The sequence below is a fragment of the Chiloscyllium plagiosum genome, chromosome 31 (genome assembly GCF_004010195.1).
Source record: "Chiloscyllium plagiosum isolate BGI_BamShark_2017 chromosome 31, ASM401019v2, whole genome shotgun sequence".
Classification (NCBI taxonomy): domain Eukaryota; kingdom Metazoa; phylum Chordata; class Chondrichthyes; order Orectolobiformes; family Hemiscylliidae; genus Chiloscyllium; species Chiloscyllium plagiosum.
Window position 1 is genome coordinate 27,821,419 of NC_057740.1, and position 19,826 is coordinate 27,841,244.

At 41.3% G+C, this 19,826-nt stretch overlaps 1 protein-coding gene across 1 annotated transcript in view; it reads left to right on the forward strand.

Annotated features, from left to right (window-relative positions):
* Positions 1-4,388: 4,388 nt before the first annotated feature.
* midn (midnolin) overlaps positions 4,389-19,826 on the forward strand; it is a 38,841-nt gene continuing 23,403 nt past the window's right edge. Inside the window, exon 1 of the mRNA XM_043720682.1 lies at positions 4,389-4,440. Coding sequence (XP_043576617.1) covers positions 4,389-4,440 — 52 coding nt within the window. The remainder of the gene's footprint in view (positions 4,441-19,826) is intronic.

Here is a 19,826-nt window from a genome sequence, read left to right on the forward strand (position 1 = left end):
TGAGAAATGATGCTGAACATCGTTTGTCATTAGTGGACTTCCTGCTTCTGACCTTATGATGGAGATAGGTAGTTGATGAAGCAGCTAAATATTGTTAATGGTAGGACACTACCCTAAGGAACTCCTACAGTGACATCTTGAAGCTGAGGTGATTGACCTCTTTCCTTTGTGTTAGATATGATTTGAATCAGCAGAGATTCCTCTGATTCCATTTCACTCCAATCATTTTCGGGCTCTGGGTGTCATACTCAGTCAAACACTGCCCTTATGTTAAGGGCGGTCACAATTACTGCACAGCTTGAATTCAATTCTTTTCTCCTTCTTGAACCAAGGCTATAATGAGGTCAGCAGCCAGGTGGCCCTGGTGGAACCCAAACTAAGCACTGGTGAGCAAGTATGAGTTCCACTCAATAGCCTTCATGACACCACCTTCCTTCATTGTGCTGATGATCGACAGTAGACTGATGGGGAAATAGTTGGCCTGATTGGAGTTATCTCGTTTTTTTTATGCAGAGGACATAGCTGGGCAAGTTTCAACATTTTTATAGCTGTACTAGAATAGCTAGGTATGCAGCTACTTCTGAAGCACAAATCTTCAGTACTGTTGAGTATGAAGGTATTCATAGAATATCTACCTCTGTTGATAGAATATCTACCTTGTTGTTTAGCTGTCCACTACCATTCATAATTAGATGTGACAGGACAGCAGAACTTAGTTTCGAAGCATTGAATGTTGGATCTGTCTATTCAAGCTGTTGGCATGCAAGGACCCTTTACAACTTACCAGGTTGACACCTCACTTTTCGGTATGCCTGGTGCTCCTCCTGTCATGCATCCTACACTCTCCATAGAACCAGTGTTGATCTCCTGGCTTGATAGTAAAAATTAAAATGCTGAGCCATGAGATTACAGATTATGGTTGAATACAATCCGACCGGTGCTGATGACCCACAAGACCTTACGAGTGTCTAGTTTTGAGTTGCTAGATCTGATCAAAATATGTCCCAATTAGCTGGTAGATGATATTCTCAATATAAAAATGTGACTTCACTCCCACAAGGACTTCTACTGATACTGTCATAGATGACCATGTCTTAATGTGGGGTGGAGTTGAGGTCACCGTGATTTTTCCCTCTTGTTGCTTCCCTCACCACCTGTGCAAGATCAATGCAGCAGCTATGTACCTTTGGATTTCTCCAGCTCAGTCAGTGGAAGAACTACCAAACCACTCTTGATGATGAACATTGAAGTACCCTACTCAGAGTACATTCTACACCTTTGCCACCATTACAGTTTCCTCCATTCAACATTGGGCAGCAATGATTCATTAGCTGAGAGGAGTACCTAGCAATCAGCAGGAGATTTCCTTGGCTATGTTTGGCCTGATGCCATCAGATTTCATGCTGTCTACGCGAGGGGTCCCAGGGTAAATCCTTCCCGATTCTATTCCACTGTGCTGCGATCTTTGGTATATCCATCCTGCCTGTAGTACAGAATATATCCAGGGATGGTGATAGTAGTTCGGGGACATTGTCTGTATGGTATATTTCAGTGAATATGACTGTGAGGTCGTTGCTTGACCAGTCTGTTGGACAAGCCCCCTGATGTTGGTAAGGGTATTTTGCAAGGTTAAAATTTATGTGAATTAGCCAGAATGTCTCTTCCCCAATCGCTGCCCAGAGATACCTGTCAGAAACTAGATGTCAGTTAAAGACTGTGGACATTCATTATTTTATTTGTGCCAACATTGATACCAATTCCTTCAGATAAGCCATGGGAACTCTTCCCCCAGTCCATCTGCCTCTCTACTTTTGTCTCTGCCTTCAAACTGCCTCAAGCTTTTCGTCCTGTCAAGATCTGTGCTTATGTGGATTGGTGTCAATTAGTTTTTTTTCATAATGGTCACGTGAAGTGCCTTCAGACATTTTAGACGCATAAGATGCTGTGCAAATGCAAGTTGTTGTTCATGGTCATGCATTGCGAAATGGCCAACTGAAATGTGGCTGATAGCCAGCAAGATATAGCCCTTGGTATAAATCTGTGCTGCAAGGGGCAGAAAGAACTGCCCCAGGAAACAGAAGGAATGCAATAGTCCTTCACAATCGATAGACAATGGCTTGGCAAATCTATCTCAGAATCGAAAAGTGTGGCGCTGGAAAAGCACAGCAGGTCAGCATCCGAGGATCAGGCGATATGACGTTTTGGGCATAAACCCTTCATCAGAAGCGTGGGGGGTGGAGGGGATAAAGGCGGCTGAGAGATAAATAGGAGGTTGAGGGACTGGGGGGAAGGTGGCTTGGAAGGTGATAGGTAGATGAAGGTGGGGCGAGCAGAGGGTGGAGCAGATAGGCGGGAAGGAAGATGGACAAGTAGGACAGTTCAAGAGGGTGGTGCCGAGTAGGAAGGTTGGATCTGGGATAAGGTGGAGGGAGGGGAGATGAGGAAACTGGTGAAAGTGAGGTTAATGCCGTGTGGCTGGAGTGTCCCAAGGCAGAAGATGTGGCGTTCTTCCTCCATGCTTTGGGTGGCTAGAATTTGGTGGTGGAGGAGCCCAGGACTTGCATGTCCTTGGCGGAGTGGAAAGGCTGCAAAACATAATGAATAATTAGGCAGAACATACAACAGGTTGGACAAATCCATTTGTGCTCATTTTTCACCGCAGAAGAATTTGACCCTCAATGTTAAGATCTTTTTTCCAAACAAATTATAATAAATGAATTACTCCACACCTCTCTGTACTATTCCTCCTAAAATATAGCATAAAAAGGCAATTATTTTTCATCTATTTTAGCACACTATCATGACAATTCAGTGAATCTTTTGAATAACTCAAGCCACAAAACATCAGTGCAACATTAACTATTTCATACCTGTTGGCTAGGAGTGCCAGAAAATTCACTGCCTCGTATCCTTAATCAGCTAAAGGTCAGAATTGAAAAGTGTAGTCAGAGCTCCAGAAACACCAGCCTTTTCAAGTTAACAATTGAAAACTGCAGCATTTTCAAAATGTCAAAGGTCAAGTAAAAATATGCGATTGATTATAGCATGCACACCTCCCACATGTATCATCTGTTGCACATACGATTGATGCTTGTGTCTGATTCTAATTTCAATGATCTTACTTTAAAATAGTATAATGAGGAAAAAGTGAATATTGAACATACTTGGTTTGTGGTTTGAACCTAGGCTGGCATACTTATGGGGGCTGAATGTTCATTTTGTGCTACAGTGTTCTGAGGCTTATAACTTATGATTCCAAAACAACTGTGCACAGTAGGCTAATGTTTTGCCCATTTCACCAGTAATACTAAATGGTATTAGTGATACAACCATATAAAGAACATTAATGGAAAACAAAATACAGTTGGTATTAAACCTTCTTATTACAAACTTATTTGGATATTGACCATATGATTTAAAAAAGCAAGCAACTCAGTAATACTAATTAACATAGGAACAATAATTTGATTTTAATATATATGGCTTCTTGAATAGTTTAGTTCTAAATGGGAGAATGAACCACACAAAATGGCGGCATCCAGTTTGAAACTGAGACCTGTGAAGTTAAAAATCACACAACACCAGGTTATAGTCCAACAGGTTTAATTGGAAGCACACTAGCTTTCGGAGCACTGCTCCTTCATCAGGTGGTTGTGGCACAACCACCTGATGAAGGAGCAGTGCTCCGAAAGCTAGTGTGCTTCCAATTAAACCTGTTGGACTATAACCTGGTGTTGTGTGATTTTTAACTTTGGACACCCCAGTCCAACACCAGCATCTCCAAATCGAGACCTGTGAAGACTGAGCTGATCATAACAATTGGGGTGCGTCAATGTCAATGCCATTGGCTTAGAAAAGGGCAAGACAGGCAAGTTCCCGCTCTGGATCATTGAGTCACATCATGTGGAACTGTAAGATGGTAGATGTCGAGGGAGAACAGGTTGAATGGGGATAACAGGCTTGAAGTGGGATCTTGCATTTACAAATATTTTTCACATTAACAAGATGGCTTACAGTCCTCTGCAGCCAATGCATTACTTTATGCTTAGGAATGCCAATTGTTCTATCAGCAAAATGAGCAAACATTATCCAGATTGAAGACTGACAAACTGCAAGTATATAGCACTATAGCAATTACACGATGTTCAAAAGTGCTTTACAGTAAGTGAAGCCTAGTCACTTTTGCGATGTAGGAAACATGGCAGCCAATTTGTCTTCAGCCAGGTGACACAAACAGCAATGTGATCATGGATTATAATGCTGGATTTACTTACAGACATACTAATTTTTTTAAATTCTAATGAGTTTTAAAAGGGGACATATTGCCAAAATATAACAGCAAATGTAAATTAATGACTGTCTGGCAAAGACTTGAGAGGAAATATGGAATGTCATACCTGAAGAGATGCCAAGGGAACTTCAGACAGCAACTCTTCAAAGGTAAATGTGCAATTCAAAAGAAACTAGACTGCGATCTCCTCTGGTAATGGCGATAATAAGAGGTTGACTATCATTTTCAGCAGAAAGTCAACTCCTGTGCATTATAAACTAAACCATAGACAAGTCTGTGTTTTAAGCTCCCAGTGGATTGGTCATACTAAATGCCCATAGTGTCTAGGGATGTGTCGGCTGGATGGATTAGCCATGGGAAATGAGGGTTATAGGGTGGATCTGGGTGCAATGCTCTTTGGAGGGTTGGTGTGGACTCGATTAACCACACTGGACTGAATCTATATCTGTGCTTTTCCAGCACCTCTAATCCAGAATCCTGAATCTATATCTGGGAGATAGCACCTCTGCCAGTGCTGCACTGGTACTATATTCTGATGTCAACTTTGATTTTAGTTCTCAAGTCCTAAAGCATGATCTTAAGCCTACAATCTTCTGACTGAGAGGAGAGAATTATACCAATTGAGCCTTAGCTGAAACAGTCAAAGTTGCTAGTATTTTTGACCTTAAAATAATTGACCCATAGTCTACAATTTGTAAATACCACATCATTTTGTTATCGAAAAGGTAAAATACACAAGAAATGCAAATGTTTGGAATTAAGAGGTACAAATGTTGCCTCCTTTACATTTTGTAGAGCTGCAATGTCAATCTTGTATTATGCTTTCAAACTTCAGTTAATTGAGGGAGGACTTGACTCAGTTTAGGAAATTCATGATGTGTTTGACAGAAAGGAGTACTCAAGACAATTTGGTCTAAGGTTACCTGAAACCCCCACCCTGCCCATTCATCTTTATTTCAAAATGAAAGTGGGTGGAAATTAATTGAACACTTTACAAGAACAGGAAATTACTCTCTAAAGGCACAAGGCCTCTAAAAATTAGATTAGTTCAATGAGATGAACAGCTGAAGAGTATCAAAGTTTAATATTGAAAGTAATTAGTGAACCTCTCGCAGAAAGAAAGCTTTTTCAGTATTATTTTACTTGTTTAACAGCTTTGCTTGTATCAAATTCACTTCCCATTTCCTTAAGATCTCATGTTGTGGTTAGTTCCTCTTTATAGTCCAACACTAAAGTGGGGAAGCTTCTGTTTGCTAGTTTTTTGCTGTCCTATGTGAATTGGTGACTACCATCATGAGGCCCATTTCAGTTCAGGTGTGCTACTGATGGCATTCTGCCCCATCACCTATCACTTTAGACTCATAGCAAATTAGTTTTTGCATCATGTGCTCATTATGTGACAGTAATAGTGTATTAAGTGATTTTAGTCTAATTTCTTCTGTGTGATGACATCTATTTAATTGGTCTTGTTCAACTTAATTGCTGATCTTCCAATGAGAAAAAAAAGGATTATAATTTAGCTTCCATTTCTCCTTCAGAAATTTATTCAGTAGGTTGGCAACCTTTTAAATGAATATTGATTCTTAAAATCTTGCTGAATTTCAAACTAGTCTGTTAGCACCAACCTATGAATTTAAAATAACTTAATTGTCACATACTCCCTTTGAACTGTACTAGAGACTAGTGATATTTAACTTCTATGTTATCTCGTTTTTATTGCTGATGGTCACTACTCTTCACAGTGCCCATGTGCAAAGAGAAGGTGAAAACTCTTTTAAATAGATTGGATTACATTTGTTGGAGCACAGAATTTGCTCCTTACGGTCAAACATTTATTCCAGAATGAGACTGGGATTAAAATCTCTCAATCCATCACCCTATTAAGTGAGTCAAATGAGTCAATGTCAACCATTTTTCCCAGGACTTCATTCCAACTTCAGATCACCGTCCAAATGCAGGAACAGTTCCTATCACAGTGTCCAAGCAGCAGTAATTTGTCCTGGTGTCTCAGTGTGTCTGAATAATCCATTTTCTGTTAGCCGCTGGTCTCATTTCATATTCTCTATTTAATCTCATATTCACTTTTCCAATTTCTCTCTGAAACTATTTTCAGTCTGGTCCTCTACTGTATAAGTTTTGTATTTATTCTTCATCTTAATTGTTAGTTTTGATCTACTTTTCCTCTTTGTGCGAATATACTTAGACTATTTCTGAACTCTGTCTTCTTAAAGGTCTATTGGTCATTTACAATTTTGCTTGCTAATCTCTGATTCAAATGTATCTGAGCCAAATCTTAATACATTGATTAACCCTAATTAATCATTCATATCCTGAATTGTTATTTATTGATTTCCATGATTAAAATTATGTTATGATACAATGAACACTGTCTTTTTTAATGTTCTCCTAAAAATGCTTCATTCATTTGGCCGACCTTGTTCCCAAGAATAAGGACCAGTGATGGTGCCTGTCTCATTGAACTGGAATCATATTGCTGAAGAAAGTCTTTCTCAAGTCACTCTAGAAACTCTTACCTATCTCTGCCTTTTGCACGAGCACCATTGCAGTCTTTATTCTGTCCCTCTTTATTACTATCCAATAATATTTGCACTTGTTGGAATTACCTTGGAAATCTGTTTCTTTATTTCTTTCCCATGAGGTGATGCCTGACATGATGGTTGACCAATGTAATTGCACTATTTTTTTGTTCCTTAGCATTAGCCAAATAGATTCTGCTCTTGACCCCTCCATGAGATCCTGGGTGTCCAGCACTGCAATGTTTCCAACAATGCCACTCTGCCTTCCTTCCTTTCCTATCTTCTCTGAACACGTTGTATGTCAGAATATTTATGTCATGCCCTTCTTTGAACTAGGTGGCTGTTATAGCTACAACATATTTCCATGTGGAAATCTGTGTCTGTAGTTTTGCCAATCTTATTTATCACATTCTGTACATGCACATGCAAACACAATTACTTATTACTTTCTCCTTTAGCCTGAATTCGCCTAATGATTTACTATCCCCTACTCTAGTGATATATGTCTTTTACAGAATTCTATACACCTTTCTATTCCTCTCTAATATTCAACAACTAATAAATCAGAGTCTACAAAACTGCACGTAAAGAGTGAAGAATGTTATGATCACAACTCAGAACCCCAAAATATGCTTTTCAAAAGAGGCTGCAGATTTAAACTAAATTGCTGTCTGGAAAGAGCATGTCACATTTCAGGATACAAAAGGGGGCTTTAAACAGCAATCCTTCAAAGAGGGATGAGTCATTCATTCATAGAGCTGTACAACACGGAAGCAGACCCTTCGGTCTGTCTGACCTGCTGTGCTTTTCCAGCACCACACTCCCAACTCTAATCTCCAGCATCTGCAGTCCTCACTTTTGCCTTTGGTCCAACTAGTCCATGCCGACCAAATATCCTAAATTAATCCAGTTTCATTGCCAGCATTTTGCCCATATCCCTCTATACCTTTCCTTTCAGGTACCCATCCAAATGCCTTTTAAGTTTTGTAATTGTACCAGCCTCCACCATTTCCTCTGGCAGCTTGTTCCATACATGCATCATCCTCTGCGAGAAAAAATGCCCCTTACATCCCTTTTTATATCTTTCCTTAAACCTATGCCCTTTAGTTTTGGACTCCCCTACCCTCGTGAAAAGACCTTGGGCTATTCACAGTGTCTGTACCCTCATGATTTTATAAACTTCTATCTGGTCAGCTTCCAATGGTGCAGGGAAAATAGCCTCAGCCTATTCAGCCTCTCCCTACAGCTCAACTTCCAACACTGGCAACAACCTTGTAAATCTTTTATGTACCCTTTCAAGTTTAACAACATCTTTCCTATAGCAGAGAGACCAGAATTGAATGCATTGGCCTAACCAACGTCCTGGGCAAAGCAGACGAGATTTCTTGGGATAATAAAGATCTCAAAGGGCTGACCACTGCCTTCACAACATCAGACCATCCCCTGCCATTTATGGTCCCAGAGTGCAGATACATTTTGTATTTTTCTCTTCTTTAAAGCCAGTTTTAATTCAACTTGTCTTTGCTGTGACTGAACATTCTTGTGTGTGCCAGCTGGCTAAGGTACTCATGTGTATTAGCCTGGGTTCGAGCATCAGCGTGCTGTGAAAATCACAGTCAAATAACGTTTTGGAATACTGTGTGCAATTCTGCTTTAGGGTGTTATGAAGCTTGAAAGGATTCAGAAAAGATTTACAAGGATGTTGCCAGGGTTGGAGGGTTCCAGCAATTGGGACAGGCTGAATAGGCTGGGGCTATTCTCCGTGGAGCATCGGAAACTGAGGGATGATCTTATCGAGGAATGATCTTATCGAGGTTTACTCAATCAGGAGGGACATGGATAGGGCAAACAGACAAGGTCTATTTCCCAGGTTGGGGGAATCCAAAACTAGAGGGCATAGGCATAAGATGAGCGGGCAAAGATTTCAAAGGGATCTAAGGGGCAACTTTTTTCACACAGAGGGTGGTGCATGTATGCAATGAGCTGCCAGAATTCTCCGTGGAGCATCGGAAACTGAGGGATGATCTTATCGAGGAATGATCTTATCGAGGTTTACTCAATCAGGAGGGACATGGATAGGGCAAACAGACAAGGTCTGTTTCCCAGGTTGGGGGAATCCAAAACTAGAGGGCATAGGCATAAGATGAGCAGGCAAAGATTTCAAAGGGATCTAAGGGGCAACTTTTTTCACACAGAGGGTGGCGCATGTATGCAATGAGCTGCCAGAGGAAGTGGTGGAGGTGGTACAATTACAACATTTAAAAGGTGTCAGGATGGGTATACGACGAGGAAGGGTTTTGAGGGATATGGGCCAAATGTTGGCAAATGGGACTGGATTTAGTCTGGTCAGTTGGACCGAAGGGTCTGTTTTGTGCTGTACATCTCTATGATTCTATAACTATCCCCTAGACATCCCTGTCTTGCGGGTAAAGGGATTATTGCACTCTGAGTACAAGCAGCCAGCAAGCCAGTAAGTCAGGTAAAAGAAAAGAGGACAAACAAATGGACTTTGTCTCATCCTGAATGCTGGAACTCAGTCATAGTCAAAAGGAATAACCACCACAGCATCTCAACCAACCTGAAAAGCTCACAATCTTAAAATCCACTGTTCAATTACTAATGTCAATACCACTAATAACTTCCTTGTAACAGTTGTGAAATGCTACTATCTGCTTCTAATGAACAATTCAGAGACTTATCTGCATATTTTCTTTTTAAAGTTTTGTCATTTTAGACTCATTTGATATTTCTAATCTGTGTTTGGTTGTGTTGAATTATTAAGTGCTCGCACATATGGTAAATAATAAATTCACTCTTTACTAACTCAGAAAAGACTGGTTAATTTGGCTCCTTTTACAATAGGGGTTCATTTGGATGTAGCTAAAAGGTGTTTACAGGGAAAAGGATCTAGTTTTAAATTAACTTTCAAATTAACTTTGTTAACCAAGGTGGGGCAGATGCTCTCCTGTGTGATTTAGAGTATCTCATCTGGAACGGTAACAGATTGGCAAATCTCACCTGGGGTCTGGGTGTAATTAAAACTACATGTTTTGATTGAGAATGATCTTCATACTATCCTACAATCTCCTGAGAGATCTGCACTCTTCTATTGCTGGAATTTTGAGCAACTCAATTCTAATCACTCCCCCTTAATGCCTCCACCTTGGCATTAAGCTTTGGAATTCCTTCTCTTCAACTTTCCACAGCCCTCCATCTCTCAAGCTCACTTTCCTCCTTCAAGATGCTCTTTCAATTCCATCTCTTTGACTAAGCTTTTAGTTATTTGCTCTAACATCTTTTTTGATCCGTCGCAAGTCATAGCTTGTTATACTCAGCACCTGCAAAGTGTCTCGGAATATTTGATCATATTTAGATGCTATATGAGTTCAAAATATATTCTTGTAACTCATTTCAGCTGGCACCGCATCAGGAGTGGTCAACTGGCCTCAGTGCTCCTGGGTAAGGAAAGAAACAATGTTTTTTGTATCCTGTTCTTGATCATTTGCCAGTTTCCAGCATGATTAGATTAGATTCTCAACAGTATGGAAACAGGCCCTTTGGCCCAGCAAGTCCACAACAACCCACTGAAGAGCAACCCACCCAGACCCATTCCCCCGCATGTAATTACCACTGACTAATGTAACTAAGAGTATTGGCAATTTAGCATGGCCAATTCACCTGACCTGCACATCTTAGGACTGTGGGAGGGAACTAGAGCATGTGGAGGAAACCCACGCAAACATGGGGAGAATGTGCAAACTCCACACAGACAGTTGCCTGAGGCAGGAATTGAACCCAGGTCTCTGGCGATGTGAGGCAGCAGTGCTAACCACTGAGCCACCGTGCTGCCCCATGAGGAGGGTATACTTGTGGACATTGGGTCACAAGGGGATTAAGTTTAGCTGTGATATTCCCCATAGTTGGAAATGCTGCCAACACACATCCATATGAAGAATGATGAAATAGGCACGATATTGAAGGATTATCAATGAAAGGAGGAACTTCCCTCAGGTGAGAGGCATGCAGGAAGCAGGCTAGTGCAAAAGAGATCAGCGTGGAGTGGTTGGTATAGGCATGTCCCATTATCTCCTACTTGGTGTCAAGCCGAGAAAGAAGAAAAGATCAAAGAAATTATTTCAATTATGATCTCGACAATCAAATCATTGAAATGTGATCAGGGATACATCTTCGAACCAATTTGAAAATGTTACGAACTTTACAATTAACCCCATGACAATTACTACCTGAACTTGTCCCATTGAATTTTGTCAGGCAAGATTACACAAACTTTTTAGTCTCTCATGTGGTTGTTGAGAGTGATGTTATAATAATGGGACTTCACTGCATTGTTATTAATCAAATGGGAGCTGAAAAGAACATGAAAATGCAGAACTGAAGTGCTACCTTGGCCAACAAAATTATTATGTCAAGTTGCTGTGTCAGTAGAGAGACACTTGAAATGGGGATTGCATAATAGGGCAACATTGATTTGTGTGCTGCAATTATTACTGCCACAAATCAGCACTGATTAAAATCTTTTCTATCAAATCAGTTGTGACGACTAACCTTCCCTACCATACTCTTAGTATCAACTAGTATATTTAGAATTCAATTCAACCTTGATTTGATTTATTTATTGTCATGTGTATTTTGTTACAATATACAGTGAAAGTGTTGTATAGTGTCGCCACTCTCCTAAGCCATCTTCAAACACAGAAAAATAAACCAAAACATAGAGTATAAAGGCATAAAAATGAGGAAATAGAGACATAAAGACCCTGAGTTGAGTTTCAAACCTTACATCCTGTTCAGCACCAAGTTTACCTACTTTCTTTCACAATGTCGCCTCCCTGCCCTTGCTCACGAGTTCTCACAATCTGTGATTATTTGCGTCTTCGTTGTCTGAAAGTTGTATTCTTCATTGCTGTCATTTGGAGGAATTGAATGTTCTCTTGAAGCAAGTTTAGTGGGAGTGTGGGGTGGGGGATTTAAATCATGAGAAGGGAGTGGGAAATAACCATCCAATCACTCACATTTCCACTTCCATCCCAAATTAAGCCCAGTGTCGAAGGCTTGCGGGCAGCTTTCCAACCCCAATGCCAAATGAGGACCATAAGCGGGGAATTGGTGATTACTTAAGGGACTCAAACTTGTATTCTCCTATCAGGGGGCTTGTCTTGTGGAAAGCCAAACAGGTGCAAAATCTATTTGAAAACTAGCTTTCTGATTCTATTTTGATCACTTCTCCTAATCTGCCATAGATTACCATGTCCATTGAACTATTTTGTTCTGAATACTATATAAAATCAAGTCTTTACTGATAAACAGTATTCCATGCACACGTAACGAATTGGCATGTTTTTAAAACAGACACATAACAGGTTATTATTGGGGTTGGGGTTAATATTATTAATGATTATTTTAGAAATATCAAGTTGCATTATTTTTCAGACTCCTCCACAAAATATAATAAAATGCAAACAAGTTAGTAAAGTATTAACTTGTAAAAGCATCATGGAATGTTTATCGTGCCTGATTAAAGGACTCTGTTAAAGTCTGTTATTGTTCAGCTGCAGACAATATTAAAATGTTCTAATAACCCTTCAGCTGTGCTACTATTGTGTGTAGAGTCTACTCCACCTGTGTGCAAAGTTGTTATTCATCTATTATATTTGAAAGCTTCATCTTTAAAATTCAGATGATATTGTCTTTTGTGTTTTATAAAAACTATTGTGTTGAGTAAAAATGTAAATTAAGCATTTAAAAAAAAAGACCCGTTGGAGTGATTTTTGACAAATATTGGGGATGCACAGTCAATAATTACTTAAAATTCCTTTGTTCAATTTAGTCACAAGTGGATAATTGTATTTGTATGAGAATTTACTGTCCCCTGCTCAACCTGCCTATTTAGAACAGGTTAACACCTCTGATTAAATTGTAGACAGAAACATTTCATCGCTGTGTTTGCTACCAGTACTGCACAGTGCAATTTTAACCCTCAAGGTTTCATAACTGCACTTTGTAGGAATTATCTCATGGGCTGGGCAATGCTGTCCTTGGTATAAAAGTGAGAAGTTATATATTGAACTGAGTAGGAAGTGAGTTGGGCTTTTATAAATCTAAGATAATAAATGGATTGTAAAGAGGGAGTTCTGCTCATTAGAGGTTTATTTAAAATGAACATTACTTCCTTGGGCAACAATTCATTCTTCAAACATTAAGCAGTATCTATTTAATGGAGGGATGGGCTACAGGATGTGTTTGACTTCTGAGACACCCGGTGCCAGTATTGAGTGCTCCAGGGCCAGGAATAGTATAAACAAACCCAGAATGCATTGCTCCCTCTACCTTGCCCTAAACCAGCCTTAAGGGGAGCAGACATTGCATTACTGTGTGACTCTTATCCCACTTCTCCAGTGAGTCATCCTCTGGACTGCAACTGAGTAACTATTTCACAGGTGATAAGTACTACTGGCAAATAAAGACAAGTATTGTCTTATTAGTGCAGGCTAGACTTGATCTCAATTCTCAACAGAGAAAGCCTGTATCTAACTCACCACACCAACCACTATCGTAATGAGCAGCTGTATATTTATAGGGATGTCCCTACTTATGCTTCATGTGATACAAGAATAAGACTCAATTGTGTGCTGAAACAAGACATCATGAATGCCTGTTTTTATCCCTTATTTACATGTTTACCAATTTAGTAGTGGGACTTGGAAAAAGAAGAAAAACAGAAGCCATTTCCACATTTTTTTAAGCAAGGGGAATTTCACCTCACTGACTCCGAGGATAGCACAGATAATTTTGATTGCACTCAGACTGTTTCAGATTCTGATTTTCTCAGAAACCCCTGAAACCTCCTGTAAGAAACATGATTAACTAAAGTAGCCCCCTGCCAGCAAATGGTTACTGGATATAACTATGCCACCTCATATGGAATATATACCAGGAATCTCAGTAATGGAAACTCCTAATAATCCTGCAAGCAATGTCAAGATGGGCACGGGGTAGGAGCAGATGTGGGGGTTGGTGGTGGAAGGGAGGAAATAAGCTAAGGTTCCCTCTCTTGATTGGTACCCAACAGCATCTACTGGAGGCCTGCACACACATTACATAATTTACCTGCTGAACCATGAGGGAAGATTGGATGACTGGATTCCCTACAGTGGGGAAACAGGCCCTTCGGCCCAACAAGTCCACACCGACCCTCCAAAGAGCAACCCACCCGGACCCATTCCCCTACATTTACCCCTGACTAATCCACCTATCATCACAGGAAACTTAGCATGGCCAATTCATCTAACCTGCGCATCTTTGGACCGTGGGAGGAAACCGGAACACCCGGAGGTAACCCATGCAGATACAGGGAGAAATGTGCAAACTCCACACAGACAGTTGCCTGAGGTGGGAATTGAACCCAGATCCCTGGCGCTGTGAGGCAGCAGTGCTAACCACTGAGCCACCGCACCGCCCCAGTAAACTCACTGAATTTTGTCCTCGTGGCAGAGGTCCCTCTGCAGTATACACACCTACATCCACAGTCTGTGGCACTCAGGCACTCACCTTGTCAATGGCAGCCAATGAACGGGTTGCTGCCAGGGTGCCCCGCCTCCCAGAAGCTGCCAGGTAGTCAGAGGATAGCTTCTACTCAGAGTGTGGCCATTGTTGGTCCAGCACCTGGAAAAGGAGGGTGCCACGGAAGGAAGAGCTGCCCTGACCAAGTAAGTGAAGTCTATGGCCAGCAGATCAGGCAAGGACAGGGAGAAAGGGGTTGCTGAGGCTAAGAAGTGCTCCAGCTGCAGAAGTAGGCATTGTTGGTGGGTGGACCATATACTGCCTGATTGGAAGATACCCCCCTCCACCCTACTTGATCAGTAGGCTTTCACTTGGGGATCACCAGTGGGTCAGAAGTCTTACCCACTGCTTTTAAAATGACAGTGGTGTAAAAGAGGCTTTTCATTGTCCTTTATGTGGGAGGGGCATCCACATTCTCTGCTGCTGGTAAGATGGAATAGTGGGAGTAGGATGACAAGTATTTCACCACTAACCCTGCCACGTTCTCTCCCACCCCACCCCCTGCCACCTACACATTTCCCCTATGATTTAAAAGGTTCTCCTCCCTACTTCCTAACCCATTCTCACAGTCCTTACATTCCTATCAAGTTAAGTTGAATTAAATCCCATGTGGCCAACATTCTCACATCTTCTGGTCACCTTTGCCACTGAGCTGCTATGAGTTGCACCTATGCTCCAAAGCAACAGCTGTTATTTCAGCATCTATCTGAACGCAAAGCAGTACATTGCTGCTGTGTTTGTGGTGAAACATCAATGTACTTTATCTCTGTGATTTTTAAAAAAGTTAGTCCTGGCAATAGTAGAGGTGTATTCCCTGCACTTCCCAGCAAGAGATAGCTATCAAATCTTCTGTGGTTGCCCAGGTTCCTCCGCATTGCCAACTGTAAGATTCAGGTCAAATGCTGTGATTGTGTACAATCACAAGTAGCAAGGCTAAAGAAACTACCTTCCTCTTTCACAAGGTTGTTTTTAAACCATGAATTGACTTGCTCTCTTCATCTCCGCTCTCTCATTTTTGAAATGTTTTTGTGTGTGGTTAGTCATGATTCACATGTGTGCATGTGAATGTGTTTGCACGTGGAATGCCTCCCTGCCTCCTCCACTCCTGATGGTCACCCCCACACACAGACCCAACCACCAACACATAAATATGCCAAATTAAAGGACAGCTCCGCTCTGATTATGGCTCTGGCTGTGCTGAATTGTCTTCGATCAGCACAGGAAGTATGTACATCCAGCTGAACATCGCTGCCAGTGTGGGATATTGCAGTCAGCTCATCTGGGTCTGTGAAAACGAGTGCAAATTATAGTGAGCGCAATAGGTGTTTTGCAGTGAGAAGTAACATGGGAATTTTTCTCTGGTTTTGAGCTAACCTCATAAGCCTGGCAAATGAGCCCCAAGTTTAAATCATTCTCTGGCATCTATTATTGTTATAGGTTACACCCGCTGAAAACCAAACATGAAAAATGCTAAACTTTCAGTCAGTAAATAAAATCATGTTTTTATTATTTACTATGGATTTATATGCTTTACATAAAGAGTTCCTTTACATTTCTTCTACCCTTGTCTCTGCTAATACTTGTTGGAGTTAGGATTTGTAGATGCTAGCTGTGATGTATGAGCATTGATAATGAGGCCATGCACCACTCGCCTATGGAGTAATATCCTTACTATTTCTCCTGTTTCCTAGCTCACAAAGAAAATCTAACTCAGGCAATACAGAATGCTGAACTGGGAAGCCCTTCATTTAGGTGACTCAATTACCTCATCAGATAGTGCTAGGAAGTACCCGAGATACATGATTTAATCACAACACAATCACTACTGGCCACCACATTAGATGTCAGGATCCTGCTCCTCCTCTCTTGTCACCTCTTGTTCTGTCCCAAGAGGTGTTCTGCAATTGAATATCCTGAAACTCACAGAATATGTACTCAAGTAGTTGCATTGATACTTGCAAATGTTTGTAAAAAAAGAACTCAGGGGGATCTAAGATGGCGGCGATCTGAGAAGATCACACTGCAGAGCTTTGCATCGTAGCAGGAGCAGGACAGTCCTTTAACCCACCCAACCCAAGTCATCAGGATTTCTTGGGGTGTTGGAAAGATTGTGGAGCCCCAAGAAACATTTAAAAATTGACTTACCTGTATTTTCAGCTGTCCAGAAATGCTTAAAAAGGGAGGAGGAACATCTGAGGCCGGGCCTGCAGCTCAGCCTGCAGCAGCCTCAGAGCAGATTACTCTCCAGGACCTGGTGAACCATCTCTCAAAATCTTGCGAGATGTTGGGGAAACAGATTGAAGAGAAGCTGGCTCCAGTCTCTCTCATGCTGCAGAAGCATGAGCAGCAGCTGGGAGACCTGGAGAAGAGGACGGATGAGGTGGAGCACAGGGTCACAGTGGTGGAAGCTGATGCCAGTTCATTCAAGGAAGAGATCCAAGCCCTGAAGACGCAGGTTCGTAATTTGCATGACCAAGTGGATGATCTTGAAAACAGGGGCTGGAGAAAAAACATTCGGATCATCAGTCTGCCTGAGGGTAAGGAAGGTGAGCGGTCTGCGGAATTTGTTGAAGATTGGCTTCCAAAAGTCTTTGACTTGGAGACTGGCATGAGAGGATTGAAGATAGAGAGGGCTCACCGGGTCGCAGCATAGAGGTTGGGTCTGGGTCAACGCCCTCGTCCTTTCCTGGTGCGGTTCCATCATTACCGGTATAAGGAGAGAGTCATGGAGGCTTCCAGACTCCAGGGGAAGGATCCAAAGGCCCTAATGTACGAGGGGTCTAAGATCATGTTTTTTCAGGACTTTTCAGCGGCGGTGATCCAGAAACGGAAATCGTATGATGGTGTCAAGAGAAGATTGGGATTCAGTACTCCCTGAGATATCCGGCAGTGCTTCAGGTCACCTTAGATGGATCCATGCATCTCTTTGACACATCGGAGAAGGCAAGAGACTTTGTGGACAAACTAACCTAATTTAAACAATTGTAGTATGTATAAATATTGTTGCTTGGGTATGTGTTTATCATTCTGTAAAAGAAATGGAGGAAATCCAGTTGGAGCTTTGTTTTTCCCCTTTATTCTTCCTCTATTGATAATAATTTGGTTCAAACTATGTCTGGCGGTGGTTAAGATGTACATTTTAAATTTCTAAGTTAGGACATACCAAAAGATGGGTGGGGTATTTATTTCCTTTTTTTAAATAAAAGAATGTTGTTTTATTCATATTGATATTCTATGGGGTGTTTATTCTTTTTAGCTTGTGCTTGCGATGTAGTTCCAGCTGGGAGAAGTGAAGGTGGTTGAGATGGTTAGATGCCTATTTATGGGCAGTTCGGGATGGGTAGTTGTCCCCTCCGGGCAGGGGGTGAGTTCCCCTACTCAGCGCTATTGGTGCTTTATATGTTGGTTTGTTTTCTAGTTTTTGTTGTTTTTTATTTTTAATAATTTTGTATGTTTATTAAATGTAGTGGTTTTAGTTTATGTAGTTTTATATTTGGTGGACCATGCAACACTAAGGCTCTGCAATTTTTGGTTTGGGTTCCTCCTCTCTGGAATTTAAATGTAATTGCAGAAGATTATGGCTAATGATTTGATTAAATGGTGTACCTGGAATATCAAGGGAAGTCACTCACCAATTAAGAGGAAGAAGGTACTCTTGAGTCTTAGAAAGGAGAAGGTGGACATTGCTTTGTTACAGGAGACACATTTGGATGACAAGGAGCATCTGAAATTACAGCAGAATGGCTTTGACTGAGTTTATTTTTCATCATTTAATACCAGTAGGGGAGTGGCTATATTGGTAAGGAAAAATCTCTCATTTAAATTGCTGGAATGTGTTAAAGACACATACGGGAGGTTTGTAATTCTTAAAGCCTTGATAAATGGGGAAGAATATGGCATTTTAAATGTTTATTGTCCCCCAGCTCATCCTCTTAAATTCTTGATCGATGCTTTTTCTAAACTGATAAGTCTCAAGTCTCGGCACATCGTTGTAGGGGGAGATTTTAACTGCCTCATGGACCCCACAGTAGACAGGTTGCCTAAAGGTCCCTCGATACCCTCTGCACAAACTAAACAGTTATTGGGTTTGTGTGGGGAATTAGGATTGGTGGATGTCTGGAGGTGTCTCCACCCTACAGGTAGGGATTTCACGTTTTTCTCCAATCCGCACAGATGTCACACGAGGATTGATTTTTTTCTGACCCCTGTGGTAACCCTGGATCTGGTGGCATCCTGTACGATTGGTAATATTGCCATCTCTGATCATGCTCCAGTGTACCTCATGGTTAAAATTAAGGATGTTGCATTAAGAATTTCGGGCATTCCTAGACATCAACAAAATCTCGGTTGATAGCTCATCTGTTCTCTGGGAAACTGCTAAAGCTTATGCCAAAGGGTTAGTTATTTCATATTCCACAAGTAGGAAGCGGCAGAAGGATTTTAATGTTTCTAGGGGCAGCCAGCAGGGCTGTCCCCTTTCACCATTACTTTTTACGTGGGTGATTGAACCGTTGGCAGAGGCCATTCGTGGGGATCTCAATATATCAACTCCAGAAGTGGGGTCAAAATTACATAAGATCTCACTGTATGCAGATGATGTTCTAATTTTCTTGACAAATCCAGCAGTCTCAGTGCCTTGCCTGATACAGTGCATTCACGCATTTGGCGCTTTTTCAGGGTATAAGATTAATTTTGCTAAATCAGAGGCTATACCTATGGGTGGTCTTACGAAAGAGTTGGCTCTTGAGAGTGACTATAGATTCCCATTTAGGTGGTCACAGGAGGTTTTTGTGTATTTGGGCATATTCATTACTCCAGTTCTGGATTGGCTGTTCAAAACCAATTTTACTCAATTATTTGAAAGATGGGAGGCATTTCCAGTCTCATGGTTGGGTCGAATAGCGCTTATTAAGATGAATATTCTCCCTCGTTTGCTATACCCTATACGGATGCTCCCCCTGATTTTCAATAAACAAACACTCAGGAGACTGAACAGTTGGTTCAGCTCCTTTATCTGGCACCGTAAACGGCCCCTCATTAAATTAGCCAAACTGCAGGTACCTCACAGATTGGGGGGACATTAAAAATTAGCAATTAAGCTCGCTTTTGACCTACATAAGTGATTGGGTTTGCGGGGACCCTCTTTCATTATGGCTAGATATCAAAGTCTCCCAGGCAAGGTGCCTCCTTACCAGTTTGCTGTTTTTGGACAAGGTGAGGACAGTTAGGGAATATTGCCATAACCCAATAGTCATCAATACTGTTAAAGCATGGAGGGCAATTCAGCAGAGGGAAGGTAATATTGGCAAAACATCTTTGTTTACACCTTTAGTGGGTATGCCGAGTTTTCAACCAGGTATGATAGATTCAGGATTTAAACGTTGGGCAGCTAGGGGTATATCTTGCATGAGTGATTT